This window comes from Alligator mississippiensis, chromosome 1, assembly GCF_030867095.1.
Source record: "Alligator mississippiensis isolate rAllMis1 chromosome 1, rAllMis1, whole genome shotgun sequence".
Lineage (NCBI taxonomy): Eukaryota > Metazoa > Chordata > Crocodylia > Alligatoridae > Alligator > Alligator mississippiensis.
In genome coordinates this window covers 171,482,109-171,502,335 of record NC_081824.1, presented here as the reverse complement: position 1 = coordinate 171,502,335, position 20,227 = coordinate 171,482,109, and the positions used below count along the sequence as shown (strand labels likewise).

Here is a 20,227-nt window from a genome sequence, read left to right as displayed (position 1 = left end):
AAATGCCAGATTCCCTTAGCCTCAGGGGAGAGGATATTATGTAAGCCCAACTACATGGGAACCAAAGAAACAGACATTTACAAGGAAATGGAGAACAAGTAAGCAAGGATTGATAGCGGGATGAGAAGCAATGCATATCTAACGTTTGCATTCTATTTGACTTAATTAACTCGTGGAATACCAGCAGAAATGGAGACAGCCATTAGCAATCAGGGTACAGTGCATCCCAGCACAGAACAGTGGGTTGTTAAACACTAAAAGTCATGTAATTCAGATGGACATATCTATGGAGAGCAGGTTGGCTGAAGCTTGAAGAACCACTCGCTCTTACTTTTCTGAAGTGGATTGGGATTGAAGGGAGAAGAGACTGACGTCATATATTTGGACTTTAAAAAAAGCCTTTGATCTGGTGTCCCACAACCTCCTCATGGAAAAATTGGCCAACTGTGGCTACACCACAGTCCAATGGCTGGGAAATGGGCTCCGAGGTCAGACCCATAGAGTAGTGGTTGATGGTCATGGGGCACCATGTTGATTCGCTACCAGTGGCATCCCCCAAGGCTCTGCCCTGGGACTGGCTCTCTTTAATATCTTTATCAATGATGTGGACATCGGTGTCAGAAGTGCACTGGCTAAGTTCGCCGATGACACTAAACCCGAGGACAGGCTAATGATCCAGGCTGACTTGGATAAACCTACAAAGTGGGTGGATACAAACTTGATGATGTTTAATACTGATAAGTGTAAAGTATTATACCTTGGAGAAAAAAAACCTGCAGCATACTTATAGGCTCTGCAGTGCTATGCTTGCTAGCACCACTGCTGAAAGAGACTTGGGGGTCGTGACTGACCACAAGATGAACATGAGCCACCAATGCGATGTTGCAGCTGGTAAAGCAAACCAAACTCTGCATCCAGTTCTGGGCTCCGTAATTCAAGAAGGATGTGGAGAAGCTTGAGAGACCCCAGAGGAGAGCCACATGCATGATCAGAGGGCAAGAGAACAGGCCTTATGAAGAGAGGCTGAGAGCCATAGGACTCTTCAGCCTGGAAAAGCGCAGACTCAGGGGGGACCTGGTGGCTGCCTATAAGTACATAAGGGGTGTACATCAGGATCTGGGAGAACATCTGTTGGAACTGCATGCAAAGTCTGCATGTGTTCCTGCTACAGCTAGCACATGCCCCTGAAGATTTAAATGATGCAGCTAAAATGCCCACTAGAAGAGAGTTTGGGGAAAGGATATGGTAAGCTACCAGAAAATATGAGCGATCAGCACTGCTCCTGGGGCCTTGGGAAAGTTGGGCTTTTGGCCTCTTTTCTTTGAAGGAGTAACAGTCAGAATGTGACAGGAGAAAATGAGTGAGAAATCAGAGAAAAGACAGTACAGCAGCATGCTTTGACTAAGAAAGCTTAAGATTATATGGTTCTGGGTCACTGGGACCCACAACTGCAGCTTGGTGAGTGTTTAGTTAGGAGAGCTAACAAGGCTGACACACTAAATAAGGTTCTATGAACTGTTATAAAGAAAGTCAGACTAAATCAGCATTATCCAATTTCTAAGTGGTTGGGGGGCCACAGGCCCCTAGGACCACATATCCTGCCTCCCTCCCCCTCCCCCCCCACTTCATCACATGTCTCGGCACAACCCCCCCACACTATACTGCACCCCCACACTGCTGCACTACATGCCCCAGTGCTTCCCTGCTGCACCACATACCTGAGCATTTCCTCCCTGCGGCACCACATGCTACCCTGCTGTGTGGCCCACCTCACCCTCAGCTCCCTGGCTTTGGGGTCCCTCACTGCACTGTGAGGAGTGGCACTCCAGCCACAAGCTACCCTGACACTGCAGGTTGTACCACACTGTACCACTCAACCCCCTGGGGCAAGGGTAGGAAAGGGAAGCCAGAAGGACAGAAGGCCCTGACAGAAGTTGCTGCTGCAGTCAGATCAATGTGGGGGAGCAGCAACTGAGCAGGAGCCCAAAGGCTGTAATTTACCCCCTCATGGGCCACATGATGCCTACAGGCCACAAGTCCTGGACTACATGATTTCTTCCAACAATATGAAAAAAAAAAAAAACCTGAACCAAAAAATTGGGTAAACAAGCATAGCACATAACAGAACCAAAAGACAACTGTACAGAGTTTGCAACAAAATGGAACTTACTCATTGCAATGTACTTAGAAAAACTAAGACAAGAAAAAGTAATTATGTACAAATGGTCATTTTAGAGGTTTTAAAAAGAAAGCCAAATAAAAGATTAAGTGTGGGGACTACAGCACCTGATGATACACTGATAGAGGCGAGGAAGAACTGAATGACAATTTATGTAGGGTACATTCAGATCCTGAATGGTATGATTCTGAGAACTCTCTCTGAATAGATTTGGAAGCATCTGGATTTCAAAATATATACCAAGATTTACAGTACACAAAGAAGAAATAGCAGTTCAGTCCTATTAGTCTCTCTCCCTCTAACCATCACACTTTTGTCTTTTTCCAAGGAATGTTCTTACGAAATATTATTTCATCAAGAAAAATAAAGGCACTAAATACTCCACATAGTAGTTAAATTTGTGTGGTATTTAAGATATTTTCTATTTTACTTAGAAAATGTGATAATAAAAGCAAATACCAGGCTGAAGTATATTTCCATTTTAGTATTGCTTAGTACTGAATATTATAAAGATCTAAAATTGTAGCACAGAATCGCCCAATACATAACTGGGGAATTTTCAAAAGCCATTAAGTCATCTTTCTGTCAACAGTGTACAACTGCTCATAGTTAGGAAATATAGCAGCTTTTATTGTTACTCTCAGGTTAAAGTAATATTTCAGATGTTAATTATCTTTTACATCCTTTTCCTCAGTATCTTTTAATTTCAAAGAAGGAGCAATTTATAAAGGTTACTCCTGCAGCAGTGCTCATCATTAAATTTACCTGAACTTTAGCATCTCTGTCTTCTGTCCACAACACTTTATATTTCTGGAAGTCCTGCAGTGCTTCACTGGTTGCCTTCCTTACAGAATTCACAGAACTTGAGAGGAGAACAACTAATTTGGAAACATCTTTGTGTTCTGCAACACCTGGATAAAAATTTCTTAGTTTTCTTACAGGACCAGACTCTTCAGCTGCTTCTGTTAAAAAAAACCAAACAAATTGATAAATTAAAAAAAAATCATTAAACCCATTTCAACATTTCCCCCCAAAAATATACGTAACAAAAGATACATAACTTCAATCAATGTCATCAAAACAGCAGCCGTCAGTTTAAGCATACTTACACCATAAAACACTGTCAAGCAAAATATCTGGAAATGCCAACACATGGACTAACTTTATTACAGCTAGTGAAGTTACAACCCTTTTTCCTGCTTCCCATATACCTGTTTTCCATTAACATTTTAGAAGTTTCAGGGACTTTTGGCTAGATCTCGTACACAGGGAATGGGGAGAGTAAAGCACCCCCAAAAAGGCAATCTTAGGCACTGAACAGAGAGGAACCTTGAGATAGCCAACAGGAAATACTGAGCATAGGGGTGGTTTTGAAGTGATGTCTTTCTACAGACTTAAGGCATTTAACTTAGTCTTGAGTTAGGTGCTTCTATACCCTCGAAATCCAAACCAGACAGAAGGTCAACCTTCTGCATAATAACTTAGGGGGTTACAGCGTACACCCAGGGAGTGGGAGAGGTGGGTTATACCTCTAAAAGAATTCAAAACCATCTCTCTTGATTTCCAAGAGAGTGCCCTATGCAGCAGGCCACAGAATAGGTATCCCTCTTGTTGGGATAATCTAGGACACAATGCAAAAATGAATGTAAGAGACAGAGCCAGAAGGGGAATAAACAAGAAGGAGCTGGACTCTCTAGCAGTGATAAGGGCATTCTGTTTGGAGGGGGAAGGCTTTGGTTCCAGTCCCTGATACTAGGGTTGTTTGTTTATTTATCCAGTAACTATGTATAAGCAGTTTTGAGAGCAGGGACCCAAACCCAGAACTATCCCTAACCTGGAGGATTGCTCTCATCACAGACTAGAGTACGGCTCATGCTTGCTCTTTTCATGGTTACATGATACTTGAATTATTGGCTGCATGGTTGCCTGCTTCAACATACAGGGTAAAAAGGTACCTTCACTCTCCAACACTGTGCAATAGCCCATATCTATTATTATATGGCTTCTGTTATTCGTACTGAACCAAATTTAGTCCAATTTAGCCATTTTCCAGAACATACTCGAAGAAATGAGTCAGGCTTTGCTGGGGACTTAGGGCATTGTTATCCCTTACACTGTGAGCCGCACAAGTGTTGATCAGTTAGTGTTAGCTTGGAGTTTGGACCAGTCACATCTTTAGTCTAGAAAAGATTTCTGACTGTCCCCCACTTGCACAGCTGCAACTTGCCACTAGGGGCCTGGAGCACAAGGAGGTCCCATCCAGCCCTACTAATCTATGACTCTCTATGCTTCTAAGGCTGAGGCTGGGAGGGCAAGTGCCTAGCTCCCCTGAGCTAGCAGGGAAGGCTGAGGCTGTGCTTGGTGCAGGGTGGGTGGGAGCTGATGGAGATAAAAACCAAAGCAACTCTCATGAAACTAAATTAGCAGTTGGCCCCTGGAACCATTTTCATGGGGGTGAGGAATGACATCAGCTGCACTAGAGGGGCCTAGAGCACCAAGGCCTGGCAGGATGATTGAGCTGACCCCAGCTCCCCTTGAAGATGGCTGTACCTGCTATCCAGATCCAGAGCTGGTCTGCAGTTCATTAGCAGGCAGCTGTGCCTGCTACAGTGCAGAGGAAGGGAAGGAAGAAGGGAAGAAGGAGCATTGCAATAGTAAAATAGCTGGCCAAGGTATGCCAGCTCCCCCACAAACTGGCTTCACTTTGCAGCTGGGAGCAGAGCCTGCCTACAGCCAACTCATGTCCACGCGGGCAGTAGCAGAACTCTATGCCTGTAGCCTGGATCCACCTGCAGCCACTGTATCACAGAGTAGTGGCTTCCCTGGCAGTAGGCTGCCCCCCACCCTGCAGCAGCAATCAACAGCTCTCACTGTGCTGTGTGAGGATTGGGTACAAGGAGCAGGGCCCCAGTGGAGCCATGGGGCTGAAGCTTGGGGTTTGCCAGAGCCTAGCTTTGTCTGGGGGCTCTCTGGGGCTAGCTACACTCTCCTCTGCTCCCCATGGCTTGGCAAGGGGTGGGGCACAGTATCCAACAGTGGCCGCTCATCCAGACAGGATCAGCACTGGTGAGGAAAAGTACCCTGGGCCACCATTCCTGGATCAGGGGGCTGGAAGTTGCGAGAAATAGAAAAGCTGCAGCTCTAGTCCCTGGGCCGCTCCACTAGGCAGTTAGGAGGGTGAGAGCCCAGAGAACAGAAGGGTGGGAAGGGGCCATTACATCCTGGGATACCAGAGGACTTCAACTTGAGCAGCACATTTGTGAGGAGTAGCCACACCTTAAAGGAACAGGAGCTGGGTTGTGCAGATCAGAGACAATTCTGCTCTGGGGTGGCATAACTTTGAGCCACCTAACGAATGGTGCAGACAATCCAATGTGCAGACAATCCTGGGATTAAGATCTTCAGAAGACACCCAAAATTACTGTGTATTCAGAGTCCCTGCACTTTAAAATGGCAATGGGGGTGTTCTAACTAAAGCTCGTCAAATGCTCTTTAGTTAAAGCACCCCCACTGCCATTTTGCAGCATGGGACACTGAATACATATGACACTGCAGGTGCTTTAATTACAGTGGCTCTAAGAGCCATTCTAATTAAAGTGCCCTCCCCCCTCCACCCCAGAGCACATATATAGACACCCTTAGGCTAGGGACAAATATTCAAAAAGCCCAAGCCTGAATTGATTCACTCTTTGCAGGTTAGTCTAAGTTACGCAGTTTAAACTGATTAATAACTGGACAGACATTCTCTGTTAAACCAGGCAATGCAGGCACGTGCCTGCAGTGGCTGAAGCCAGAAGCCGGAGGGAGCTAGAGCATGCCTGCCAGCCACTGCCAAAGGGGACGGAAAAGAGATGCCATCCTGGAGTGGAGAGGCACCAGCTAGGGCTAGCACAACACACAGGATGCCAGCTACCAGCCTGGGGGGAAGGGGGGCAGCTGCTGCCAAACTGAGTGCGGATGGGAAAAAATCCTCTCTCTGAAGCAAGCATGTATTGAACACAACAATTTGCAAAGCATACAACAGGGAACTACCAAAAATCTTCATCCAAGATAAGATACAACCCAGTAAAACACAGCATATACAACTTAGTCTAACTTAAAATATAAAACTAAAAAGACAAGAATTAGTTTTACTAATCCTGAGAGCAGAGTGTCTCCTTACAGCCAGGCATTCAGAAAGGCTTTGTTTAGGTATGAAGTCTCTGCATTCTTTGGTGAAGCTGTCTGTAACTTTGCTAACACTTCCCACCTCTCAGTCTGGTCCTGCAGGTCTTAGCTCTGGGCTCACAGATGCAGGGCTTGGATCTACACAGAGGGGATTAGCTTGCCTCTCTCCCCTTCTCCCCCTCTTCCGGACACACTGTGTAATTAATCCCCTCCTGAGCCATGGAGACTGCAGCCAAACCCCGGAGGGGGTTCCACTGGAGAGAGGAGACAGAGGGAGGAATTAACTCCATCCCTGCCTGGCTGCAGGCAAGCCATGGAGGTGTGGCTGCGGCTGGCAAACAGTACCTGCAGTCCCCAGGGTTTACCAGCATGGAGCGGGAGGGTGGAGAAGAGACAGAGGGAGGAATCTGCCTCAGTGGCCATGGTAGGCCAGCATCTGGCCACACCCGGCCCTTGCTCTGGCTAGAGAATAGAGGGGAGGGGGCAGCCCAGCTCACTGGAGCAGAGAACAGAGCTCAAACTGGTTGATGTGCACTAAATGTCTGTTCTGTTTCAGGTTCAAACCATTTTCTGGTCACTTAAACCAGTTTATGTGTAATGTCTGTCCCTAGCATTAGCGTTCAGGCTCTGATCTGGAATACAACATGGCTTGGAGGTAAGAAATCTAGCAAGCCTGACTGCAGGGTTGCTAAGTGGTCACAGAAACTAAAGCCTGATATATGCACCCAAGCGGTTTTTAAGGCAGTGAAGCAGAGTTTCTCTCAATCATTTTTTGTATCTTGGACACACAATTCCACACAAGTCCCATTTAGGCACTTTACTGATTTAAATCTGGGCCTTTGTCTTCATTCTTTTAGGAAGGTGTACCACAGCACAATGTTGGTGCTATGTACAGTATTGTATTTTATATTAAAAATGCTGCAATTATGAAATGAGTACGTTTTAAATATTTATGTAAGCAAACATGCTCTATCAAAAAGTATAGGGTACTTAATCTGCAATACGTATCAAGCGTTATTCCACTTAAAGCTCATTTCTAAGCAGACATACAACTACAACAAACCATGTAGTTTGAGAACCCAAAACTGTAACTTGTCACTTAACAGACAAATTGCATCTCCAATATCTGTATGTGCTAGACTGGCACATAAAGCTTCTCTAACAACTATTCAACAATTTTAAAGTGTGATTCCAGTATTTTTCTTGACAATGCTATTTTTCTCCCATTTTCTTTAAGAATGAGAAATGTTTTCAGTAAGACAACAGTCTATGAACCTCTATATTTTCTCATCCTACTACATATTAATTTGTTTCTTAAATCTGTATAACCCCTGATGATTAAATGTCATAATACAGCCTATTTTAAAATATTTATATTTCTCCCATCACTTTGGTATGTGACCAACTCACAATCTAACGGATCCATTCTTACACCTTTATATGTTAAATAATGTTTTCTTCATTTTATAGATGTAGAAATGAGATTTTAAAAAATTGATTTCTTGAAGATGGGGCAGAAAGCTTGTGGTGGAACAGGTGCCTGAAGTCTTCCAAACAACAACTAGTGCCATGACCACAGTTGGTACCATTTTTCAGTCAATCACACTGTTAATAACATAGGCTGCTGACAGATGCTCATTTAAAGGCATGATGGGATCTGATCCCTAGTTCCAAAATTGCACATCCTGCCATGTACATATGGCTAATTGTTGGCTGGTTCAGAACTGCACAGGGCTCAAACTAGCCCCTGTGTGGATCCCGGAACCAGCTAAAAGATCAGCTGGTCATCAGCTGTCAGGGAGCACACTGGGGCCAGTTGTAGACCCCAGTGCAGACCTAACCCCACCACACATTCAATTTAAGGTATTATAGAAACCAGACAAAATATATTACACAAAAAATGTTTAATTATTTTTGGCTGGTTTCCCTTTCTGTGATACCATTAATTGCTTGGGTATGTGGCCAGGTAATTATTTAAGATGCAATTAGCCAACTAATCATGTGTCTTACATGCAGTGTCTACAAAGGGCCATAGCACTGCAACAAGTTCATTTTAGGGATATAATTAATAATGAAATCCTTAATGTACAATGTCAGTAACCTGAGACCAATAAAACAGAAAATAGAATAGCAGAATAGTTACATTTATCTAGTTAAGTGAAGTCTACATAATTGTCTATGCCAGGGCTCAGTAGCTTACAGCCTACAGACCAAAACCATCCCATAGATTTTCTTCAACTCACCAAGCATGTCAAAACATCCTGAGTCCCGGATGGGCATCACCTTGCTTCTGCTACAGGACAGGAAGTCCCCATGCCTGCCCCCACTTGAAGCTGACTCCCCTGTCCATGGACCCCACCAGGCCTAATGAGTCCCCTCACCTTAGAGCTCCTCAAGCCCCACTAGCCCAGCAAAGCTGCTACACCTCTAACACCAGCACTGTGCAAACCCAATTTAGAATTGGGACACCATAACCCATGCAGATCACTGCATGCTAGGAGCTGTAGTTTAGCCTGCCTTAGGATCGAGCTGTGTTAATTCAGCCTGTTCATAGTGAAAGGTTTTTGACGCCTGGTCTATCCAATCTACTTATTATAAATGACATTCTGTAGCAGGCCTGGGCAAGTGGCTAGTATTTGTTTCAGATTTGGATTCAGCCAACTTGGGGGACAGTGATTCGATTCAGTGATACAAATCACTATCCTGAATCAATTCAGCCGAATCTGATTCAGAGATTTGGCCACCACCGAATCACCCAAATCTCCAAACTGAATAGGCCCCATCCCCCGCCTGCTCTCCCAACCCTGTCAATGGCTGCCCCACCTGGCACCAGTGTCCTAGCACTTAAAAAAAAAAATCCCCACACTCACCGGCTCCTCTCAGGCACTGGGAGGGGTGGGGGTGGCAATCCCTGCTGCTCCCCCCTACCCCGTGATACATGGGGAGGGGGAGCTCTGCCATGAGCCCCCAGAGGCCCTGACAGCCGCTGCAGCAGCTGATGAGTGCAGGGCGGGTTGTTTTTTTTTGGGGGGGGAGGGGTTGGTTTGGGGGGGGGTTTAAGTGTCAGGACACTGGGGCCAGGCCATTGATGGGGTTGGGAGAGCAGGCAGAAGTCGGGGGGTGCTCAGAGAGGCTAGGAGAGCAGGCAGGGGATGGGGCCTGCTGGGGGTTCCCCCATGGTCCCCTGCCCCCAGCAGCCCCCCCCCCGCCCCCTACTTACTGGCACAGAGCCCAGGTCCCGCTCCCTGTGGCGGTGACTGGGGACTGCCTGAATCTCCAAATCGCTGAATCTTCTCCGAATCAATTCGGAGGCTTCAAATCAATTTGGACCTTTTTACTGGTCTCCCGATTCGATTTGGATTCTAAGATTCGGCTGCCAAATCAGGCCAAATCTCCTTTCAATTAAATCAGCAACCAAAGCTTCGCACAGCCCTATTTCATAGTAAGAAAGTAGGAACAATATATACGGGTAATACTAACAAGGTTATTTTGCTTGGGATTAAAGGGAAGACTCAGGGTCAAATCTGTTTCACTTTTATGTACCTAAGTGCTACATGCACATCCAAATATAGCCAGGCAAGTGCCATTTTTGGCATTTACAAAGGTTTTAGATTCTATTTCCACCTACTCTAGACTGTAGTACACCCTAAACTGCCCACTGGTGACACAATATAGGTGTAGTAGAAAAGATAAACTAATTGATCTTGTCTAACATCTCTCTCAACTATACAGTTCATCCAATAAAAGGTATCACAATAAAATCCTTGCTGTCACGGCGGGGTCCTACAGGAGGGCCGTGATCTCCTTAAGGCCCCCTTCCTCCGTGCCAAGTCAGCCCAAGGGCACCCTCTGATTCTCACCCGCCACGTCTTTGATGTTCCAACGTATATTAGGGAGGCTGCCTTACGTCTCCTTGGACACGGTTATTTCTGGCCCCATGAACTCCCGGACTCTTCGTGGGTCCCGCTCTACAATGGGTGCTTCAAGGGCACCCTAGCCTTAGGGGCTATGCGTGGCTCCAACCACCCCTTATACCACGCCCCAAGCCTCGCAGCTGGAATAGACGTTGTTCAGTCTCTCTCTGCCTCCCGCTTTCCACGCCCTTCTCTCTGGGCCTTCTGTGTAATGCCGGCCCTCTCCTGGGACTCTCCGTAGCCACCCTGGGCCTTCTCAGGAATGCCGCCCACTCCCAGGGCTCTCCATGGCCACCCTGGGCCTTCTCGGTAAAGCCGCCCCTCTCTGGGGCCTACTGCAATGCTACCCTCTTCTCCGGGGCTCACCACCCTGCTGTCCTCTTCTCCGGGGTTCACCACGCCCGCACTGGAGCTTCTCAGTAGTGCCCCCTCTCTGGGGCTCACCACGCCCACACTGGGGCTGGGGTCTGTACCCCCCCCCCCGAACACTGTGCCCTCACTGGGGCAGGGGTCCTCACAGTACCGTGAGTCCCCTATGAGGCCTCCTCCATCCCCTTATAGCCTCATCCAAACCACCGGTGATAAACAACAACAAAGCAAAATACAAGCCCCTAGGCTATAACATAACTTAAAGCTGCCTGGCTAAAACCACATGGCTCAGACATCCTAGAGCTGCCATCCTTTACACGGCTTGAGCTGTACCTGCGGTCAGGCTTCTTCTCACATCTTTGCTCCAGGAGCTCCTTTCTCTCTGGCTGCTGGCAGCCAACTACTCTGGCCTCAGCTCCTGGGCTTTATAAGAGCCAGGCCCTGCCCCTTACAGCTAGCTGACCGCTGGCAGGTGTAGGTCGTTTGCTAACTCCAGTTGCCCTGGCAACCACCAGCTGGGCTCCTTATCCCCTACTAGGGTTCTTTCTCTAGCAGTTTCTCCTCTTTATGAGCAGGGCACCTCAGTGCTCTGCGACACTTGCCTCCTATATTTTCTGGACCAGCATGCCTACATAACTCTCCCACATTACTATGTAGCACTTAGGTGCACATAAACCTGAAACAAGACTTGGCGCTTAGACTTTCACAATATTTACGGGCAATATTTTCTGATTGCTTCCTAGCTTTCTGTTACTTTCACAAGCATGAAATACCCATTTCTTGTTAATTACAAATGACTGAAGTAAAATTAACTAGATAAACCATAGGTAGTCCCTTTGGACCCAAATAAGTATAGTCATAAAATATTCAGATTCTATCACACTGTATTAAAAAATGTTAAAGTTAGCAAAAACCTTACTTTCTTCTTTTTTGCCTGCTTTCCCTCCTATTCCACTGGGTGTTGAAGAGATTTTATGTGCAATACTGCTCAGCATTAAGTGTTGCTGTCCCCACTGTGCAACTCCACGACTTACTTCCAATATTAATTGGATCATACGATTGATGGCTTGCTGTATATCATCCAAACTGGGAACCATTACCTAGACAAAATATTACAAAAGGTGTTTAACTAAACAGAACCTAATTTTGTAAGACTGTTCTTAATCTGCCTAGGGCAGGGGCGGGCAATTATTTCGGGCAGAGGGCCGCTTACCCCATTTTGGCAGGCTGTCAAGGGCTGCATGGGTAGCCCCACCCCTTAATAGGTGCTCCACCCCTTGACATGTACCCCGCTCCCTGTTCACCATCTTGGGACCAATGTCCCAGGGCCAGCACCGGTGGGGCCCAAAGCAGGTGGGGCCCAAAGTGGGTGGGGCCCAGGGCCAGCACTGGTGGGGCCCAAAACCCAAAGCAGACAGGCTAGTCTGTGGAGCCGGGCTGGGCTGCACCAGCAGGGAGCGGGGAGCTGGCCAGCTCCATAGAGCCCCTCCCAGCTGGGACCCTGGGCTCCTGCCACCCTGCTCTGGGCCCCTCCGGCACTGGTCCCAGGACACCGGTGTGGGCCCTGTGGGCCCACTGGCCCCCCAGCCCTGCAGTACAGGTGAGGGGCAGTGCACAGCCCTGACCCCCCACTCACCAGCAGGGAAGAAGCTGGTGCTAAACATGGGGAAAAGTGACCCCTCACCTGCCCCATGGCCAGCACCCCATGTTGCAGGCGCTCGCAGCCCATGCGGGGCTGTCTGGAGCAGGCACAGGCAGCCTCACACTGTCCATGGGGTGGGCAAGGGGCCACTTTTCCCCACGCTCAGCACCAGCTTGTAACCTGCCCCACTGCCAGCGTGACAGTGGGGCCAGGTTACAAGCTGGTGCTGAGCACGGTGGGGAGGAGAAAGCAGCCCCTCCCCGCCCCATGCCCAGCGCCCTGCACTGCAGCCGCTCGCAGCCAGCCTGGGGCTGCCTGTGCCTGCTTTGGACAGCCCCGCGCGGGCTGTGAGGGCCTGCAGCATGGGGCACCAGCCATGGGGCGGGCGAGGGGCCACTTTTCTCCGTGCAGGGAAGGAGCTCAGGGAAAAGCTGAGTGCAGGGGGAAGTGGCCCCTCCCCCACCCTGCACCCAGTGCTCCACGCTGCAGGCGCTTGCAGCCTGCATGGGGCTGTCCGGAGCAGGCACAGGCAGCCCCACGCAGGCTGCAAGCAGCTGTGGCATGGGGAACCAGGAGTGGGTGGGGAGGGGCCGCTTCCCCCCCACCCTTGCTCCTTTCTTGCCCAGGGTGTCTCCCCCCCCCACTTACCTGAGCTTCCTGTGCTGGGGCAGCCACGTGCTCCCAGACCAGAAACCATGGCTGAAGCTTCTGGCGGGCGGGCTGTGCTGTTGTTGGAGCCCACTGGGCTTCCCCTGGGTCCTACTGCCCTTGGTTCCTGTCATTTTTTTACAGGAACCAAGGGCAGAGAAATATTAATTTTCTACATTTTTTTTAGGGGCCTCGCGGACCAGATGTGGCCCATGGGCCATATTTTGCCCACCCCTGGCCTAAGGGGTGCTGTGTAGTTGCGTCCTCAAGAGAACCAAAAAAAACCCTTTGATTTAAGAGCACCCCTCTAAAATCACAACTGCCACTGAGTGTGTGGTTTTCTTAGGAAAGGAAATATACTGCACTCACCAGTTGCAAGAGGCAGAATACTGTTTTGCACAAAGTGATTAAAGATGTTTCATATACATGTTTTATATGCAAGTGTTCTCTGCAAGTGAGGTCAAAATCTTTTTGGCCAGCATTGTCCGTTGGGACCAGACCCATACCCTGTGTCCTTGTCCTTTCCAGAAAAGACAAAGGGCAGAACAGTCCCAGGCATGCTCCACTTCCGTCGTTGTCATGGCGGGGTCCTTCAGGAGGGCCGTGATCTCCTCGAGGTCCCTCGCTCCGTGTCAAGGCCGGCCCAAGGCACCCTCTTATTCTCGCCCGCCACGTCTTGTTGGAAAATGTAATAGGGAGGCTGCCTATGACTCCCTGGGCACAGCTACTCGGGACCTCTGTCCCCGTGTGTTCCTGGACCCCCTGGGGGTCTCTCGCTACGGTGGGTGTTCCCCGGACACCCTAGCCTTATGGGCTATGCGTGGCTCCTACCACCCCTAATACCACGCCCCAAGCCTCGCAGATGGGAAAGACGTTGTTAGGTCAAAATACACGTATGCCCACTCTTGGGCCTTCTCTACAATAGACTAGTCCCCTCTGGGATGTCCTCTCGAGCCACTGGTCTTTTGGGCCCACCACACTACTACCCTCCCTGGCACGGGCTCACCGCGCTACTATCCCCTTTTGCCGGGGACAACCGCAGCACCTTGCCCTTCCCCTGGGGCGCTGTACTGCCAACCCCTTTGGTTTGGGTCCACCACAGCACCCTGCCCCTATCCTGGGTTTTCTGCAGTGCTAGCCTTCACCCGGGTCTACTGCGCCCCTCTCGGGCTCCTCAGTAATCGCCCCTCCCTGGGGCTGGGGTCTATGCACCCCGCAAGTGACGCCCTTGCTGGCATCTGCTGCGCCTGTCCTGGGCTTCCTAATATGGCGCTCCCCCTCTTCGGGGCTCGCCGTGCCCACACTGGGCTTCCCAATAGTTCAATATGGCGCTCCCCCTCTTTGGGGCTCGCTGTGCCCACCTTGGGCTCCCTGATAGAATCGCCCCTCTCTCTGGGGCTGGGGTCTACGTATCCCGCACATAACCCGGGGTCTCTATTCCCCGTCCGCAACCCACTGGTTGCGCTCCTTGCCGCCAGTTGCTCCTGCACTGGCGCGTAAACTGTGCCTTCACTGGTGCTGTAAGAACGATGCACCCTCCTGGCGCTAGACTGCGCCCTCACTGGCTCTAGGGCACCCCACCCCTATGGGGTCCCTATGAGGACACTGTGCCCTCTTGGCGCTAGGGCACCCCACACTCTCTGGGGTCCCTATGAGGCTCAGCCGCTCCTCTCTGAGCTAACTGACCTCACAACTCTGCCCTGTAACTCTCAGGGCCTACCGCACCCTCACTGGTGCCGGGGCCTCACACTCTCTTGTGAGTCCCCGATGAGGCCTCCTCCAACCCCTACAGCCTCACCCAAACCTCCAGTGTAACATTAAAGCCGAACATAAACTAGAGCCTCCTGGCTGTAACTCAAACATAAAGCCCCCAGGCTAAACCATAGTGCCTAATCCTCTCAGGGCTATCATGAGCTGTACTTGCAAATCAGGCTTCTTCCCATATCTTGGCTGATGGAGTTCCTGCCTCTCCAGCTGCTGGCAGGGAACTGCCAGCCTGGCCTCAACCCTGGGCTTTATAAGGGCCAGGCCCTGCCCCCTACAGGCAGCTGGCTCCCCTTAGTTGCTCCGGCAACCCGCAGCTGCGCTTGTTACCCTGGCAACCCTCAGCTGGGCTATGTTCTGCCAGGGCTCTCTCTCTCCCCCTGGCAGTTTCTCCTCTCTAGGAGCAGGCACTAAGGTGCCCTGCGACAGTCAATAATACAGAACCAGAGGGAAGAGTGGGCCATAGAATATATGTGGTCAAACCATCTCAAAGAAATGAAGATTACTTACAGTAATTGAATCTCTTCAAGAAGCTTTTGTTCACACAAATCACAATGTAGATGGGTGTGCTCTATATGCATGAGCTCAAAATCATTTAGCCAGTAGTATTTTGGGGACTACACATACACCCTGCATTACCAATGGCACAAAAAGCAGAGCAGCTCAAGTGCTATAGCTCCTTTACTTGTAGGAAACACCCAGGTAAAAGACTGTATGAGAATAAGGGTCTACTGTGTAATCCATGCGGACAAAAGTATATGAAATAAATCCAGTTACTGTTAAGAAAGTAACTTCCCTCCAAGTACTTGTCCATCTCAGTGTGGATGACTACTACTTAGCTCTCAAAGACGTGTGCAAAAAGCATCCCATCTAAGTAAGATCTGTAGGACAGCACTAACAAACTGGGCATATGTGACCAAGAAGCTGCCATAGAGTAATGATTAGTAAATGCATTAACAGAATTGTAAGCAGCTGCCCTACAAAAATTTCAGAAGTGAAATCCCTGAAACAAGGTACAGATGTTACCTAAACCATAGTAGAGTATGCCCTAACCCAAAATGGAAGGGTCAGTTTGTTCAATACATAACCATACTTAACACAATCTTTAAGAACTTTAAGAACTTAGAGGAAAAATAATTGATATTATATTTATCATCAAAAGCCACAAAATGCTTGTGTGAGGTACGAAGAGGTGTTTTTTTCCTTAGAAAGGTTAAGAAAATCATGCTAAGAACTTTAGGTATATGAAATTTAGCCTCTGCAGAACAGTCACGAAGCTCAGGAAAAGTACTCGTAAACACGGTTGATTCATGGGAAAATCCAAACCAACCTATGGTAGAAATTTTGGGGATAATCTGAGAGTAAGTCTCTTGTAATGAAGTATAGAGTATAGGACCTTGCCATCAAGGCTGTATTGTGCTCACTGTAAGCCAAAGTGGGTGGCATTTTTAGATAACTGAAATAAAGAACCATGTACCATCAGTTGAAAAGGAGGATCCATTAAGAACAACAGCACACATTCAAATCCTAAGCAGAAAAAGTCTAATTTATGAATGAAAATATGAAACACCAAAATAGTGACCAAATGTGCTGTAATACAAATGTTTAACAGTCCTAAATACTTAAGTAGTTCAGAATATCTGAAGCAGAAGACCCCAAGAACTGAATGCACCTCAGAATAGAGTGAAAAATGCTCTTTAGTCATACACATAAGTGCTGTAAAGGGCTATGCATTCCTTTCAACTCTGAATGGGGCCTCTCAAACAATCTCAGAGAACTTTTATCAACAAAATTTAACGAGCTCGCCTCTATAATGTCATATGTAGGGATACTAAATACAATATATGTCTACATGCTAGATTTGTGAAATGATGTCCAGAAGATATGCAGTGAAAGAGATGGACAGATAGAAAGATGCATCCAGTTAAAAAATAAATTAATGTAGGTATCCAGGCTGCAAAAATCACTATCGTCTTTCTGAGGACTCTGAGAATAAACAGAATTTCAGGGAAGATGTATACTAGATCTTCTTCCAACCAAATCAAAAAGCATATTCATCAGACAACCCAGACTTACTCCTCTTCAGGAGAAAAATATGGGACATTTCTTTTTTGTATCTCAAGCAAGAAGGTTTACTGAGGTGATCACTCTTCGTTTCAGGCATATCTAATCTAGAATTAAGCCTTTCAGTTCCCATGTTTGGTGATGGGGCCCTATAGCTGAAATTATTTGCCAAGTTGTGTAGCGCACCTGGCAAATGAACATCTACCAATGTAAAAATACTAGAAGTCTTGTTAGAACTTCTATTGGTAAATCCATGCTGTATCTTACTGGTGGAAAAATCAAACTCAACAATCACCGGAGATGATGAAGTTACAGGCCTGCATGTGTAGTTGTGTAAGTAGACGCTGCCATGTACAGACTACCACCCAGGGTCTTAGTTGAAAAGCAGAGATTTGAAAGTGGAGGGGGGGGGGGGGGTCATTGTAAAAGCTTTCAGTTCTGCCTATGTAAATTCTGTTGAATAAAAAGGGGTGAAAGTGTATTCGTCTTAACAGAGCTTGAGATCTAGACAGAATAACAGTAGAAGCATCATGTAAGAATCTCTGGTGACCTGCTGTAATAAATGTCCTAAAGTTAAACAACAGATTAATTTGGCTTAACTCCATTCCCCAATCTTGTGGCTTCAGTCCGGACTAGTGTGGCAGGCCACAGCCTTGAAGTTAGGGCCTTGGCCTGACAGCACAGCCACTCACCTCAGTCTGCCACCCAAGACAGTCAAAGCTAGCATGAAGCTTCCAATAGGGCCTAACCCTCCACCCATTCCCTGTCAGCAGAGTGGCCAAGTTGGGATTATCTAACCTCCACTTCCCTCATATAGACCCCTTATCCAGAACAGGAAGTGTCTGGGCAACTGGGCAACCTGACTCAAGAGTACTTTGCTGCTTTCTCTGTCTTGCTTCTTGATGTCACCCTCTGTTTGATCTCCTGGCTGCCTGACTCAACCCATCCCTAGACTTCACTTTTGTTTGATACACCACTGCTTCTTGACATGGCTTGTCCCTTAACTTTGCTTTTGAATTGGCCTCCTGGCTTCCTAACCTGGTTCGACCTCAGGTTCCTCTTACCTATCCCAGCCCTTGTCGGTGGCTTGATCCCTGAGTAAGCCCAAATCAGGCCATCCACATTCAAGTGTGACACCTGCTTCTGGCTCCTGACCTCATCTGATCCTGATCCCCTGGCTTGTGACTCCCTGACCTTGCCTACTTCTGATACCTTGAATCATGAACCTTTAGTGTCAAGCCCCACGGTGACTGCCTACATCCCAGTGATTCCCTGACACTGATGTGCTTGAGGAAGTTTATATATAGTGTGCTTTTATAAGAAGGATCCTTGAAAATATACAGGGGAAGTGGGGATAAAAGGCTCAGAGATTAAGAATTAATTAAATATCCTAGCTAGTTAACTTTTCACTTAAGCCCAAGCATCTACAAGAAAAGAAAGGGAACTGACAAAGGAAGGAGGGAAATGCTATACATCTTTGCAGTCTGACTCAAGATTCTCAAGCCACAGCAGCAGAACTCTGACTTCTAGTCCAAAGGTAAATGCATGGCAAGAGTAGATGAAGAAAGACTTGTCTACTTGTGGAAATTAAGTCTTTTCTTGTAAAATTATAGAGAGAGGTAGTTAGCTGTGTTAGTCTGAAGTCAGGGTAGGTTTGCACCTTATAGACTAACTAAATCTGAGATGTATAAGCTTCTGTAAACAAGAGCTGTCACTGATCTGAAAGGCTCACATGATCAGCTGTTGCCATCCTGGCAGCAACAGCTGATTGAGACCAGAGAAGCTGGAGCATGGGGTGGTCTCCAGCTGCCTACGAGCCCTCTAAAGCTCCCCATTTGGAACACTCAGACTGGATCCCACCGCTGCAAGGAGTGCTCCAATCTTGGCAGCTTTCAAGTAGGGAACTTTTAAGGGCTCATGCGAAGCCCAAGACAAGACTGGTGCTGCCTACAATCCCTGCTGTTGTTCCATCCTTGTCCCTGTTGCTGTCCGACAGCAGCCAGGACAGGGTTGCCTGCAAACCAGTCCCTACAGGGCTCTGACAGCTCCCTGCTGGAAGAGGGGGAGGGAGAGAGGAGCACTGTGGGTACAGTGGGGTCTCTCAGACCTGACCACATGTTAAATTTGTCCCAGAAAGACAAAGAAGTTGCTGTTTCAAATAACTTTGAGCAACTTCTTTGTTGTGAATCCGTCATCTTTGTGGCAGACTAGCCATTTTTTTAGTGAGACAAAGAGCATGAATGTGTGGCCAGCTGCTTTTTCTTGTGCTAAAACAACAGATATGGCTGGACAAGTGTAACTTCTGTCTAAACCATAATGATGATGGAGACTTTTCTTGAAAAAGATCGTCTACTTTGCTTGCTCCTCTAAATTGCAGTACAAAGGCCCAGAGACTGAAGCATTACTTTGGAGTTATTTGTCGTATTTTCCTGCATACCGTATGCACCCGTCCCCCCCCCCCACCCCAAATAAACTACCTTGTTTTTGGAAGGCAGAATGTAGATAAACATTTTTTCCAGAGCTGTGGGGCTTGCCAGGGGTGCATCTCTATAAGCGGGGAACCCCAGGATTTCCCCACGTCCAGACATGCACTCCAGATATTGCTAGGAGTGCATACCTCTAAGTACAGAAACCCTGGCTTTCCCTGCTTCCAGAGATATAACCCGGGGATGCCAGGGACACAGCTCTGTAAGCAGGGAAGCCACGCTGGCACTTCCAAGGGTTGAGGGACCCAATGCTGCATGGGAATTCCCAGGCCATACAGAATAGGGTGCCTCCCTAGTAGTACCTGCCCTGAGTGTCTGGAGAATGTAGGTAGTTAAATTATTAAAAGCTTTTGTTGCAGCCACAAATGTTGGCATTTGTGGGGTGACAAAGGGTGTGGATATCTATTTGCTTTGGCTTCATACCATCGTATTTTTTTATGGCAACATACAGGCAGTGAAAGGCAACGTCTGTTTTACCCCTAAAGATTACAACAAACCTACCAAAAAAGCATATGATGCGGGAGCTTTGACTAAGAATAATAATAGAACCTGAGGGAGGGCACCTGATTCCCAAAACCTTGTCCACCATTTTTAAATGCCCTCAATTTTCCTTGTATTGGGAACAATTAGAGGTGGTGGACATTTGTAAGAAAAGGGCAATTATTCATGTCTTTCTATAAAGACAATTTTTATGGAACAATTTCTGCATGCTTCACTGCTTGTTTGAGTAATACTCATATCTTTGTTATTTGCCTTGTGGCAATGTGGCGCTTAATCCACACTTTTTCCTATCATCACAAAAATGAACAATTAGGCAATTTAACTGAGAAACAAACCAAACCAAACCAAACCAAAAAAATACTGCATAGATGATTCTGATGCCTGTAGCTAGTTGCTAAAAAAATGAAAATGAACCATACTGGGTGCATCTACATGTGCATTTTAATGAGCAGTAGCCTATTCTACTACACATTAAAGCATCACATCAAAAACA

General features: G+C 47.5%; 1 protein-coding gene across 1 annotated transcript in view; it reads right to left on the bottom strand.

Moving 5' to 3' along the window:
- The window catches only part of DNAH8 (dynein axonemal heavy chain 8), a 343,175-nt gene that overhangs the window by 229,228 nt on the left and 93,720 nt on the right, over positions 1-20,227 (bottom strand). The window contains 2 exon segments of the mRNA XM_059716994.1: positions 2,945-3,141; positions 11,549-11,729. Coding sequence (XP_059572977.1) covers positions 2,945-3,141; positions 11,549-11,729 — 378 coding nt within the window.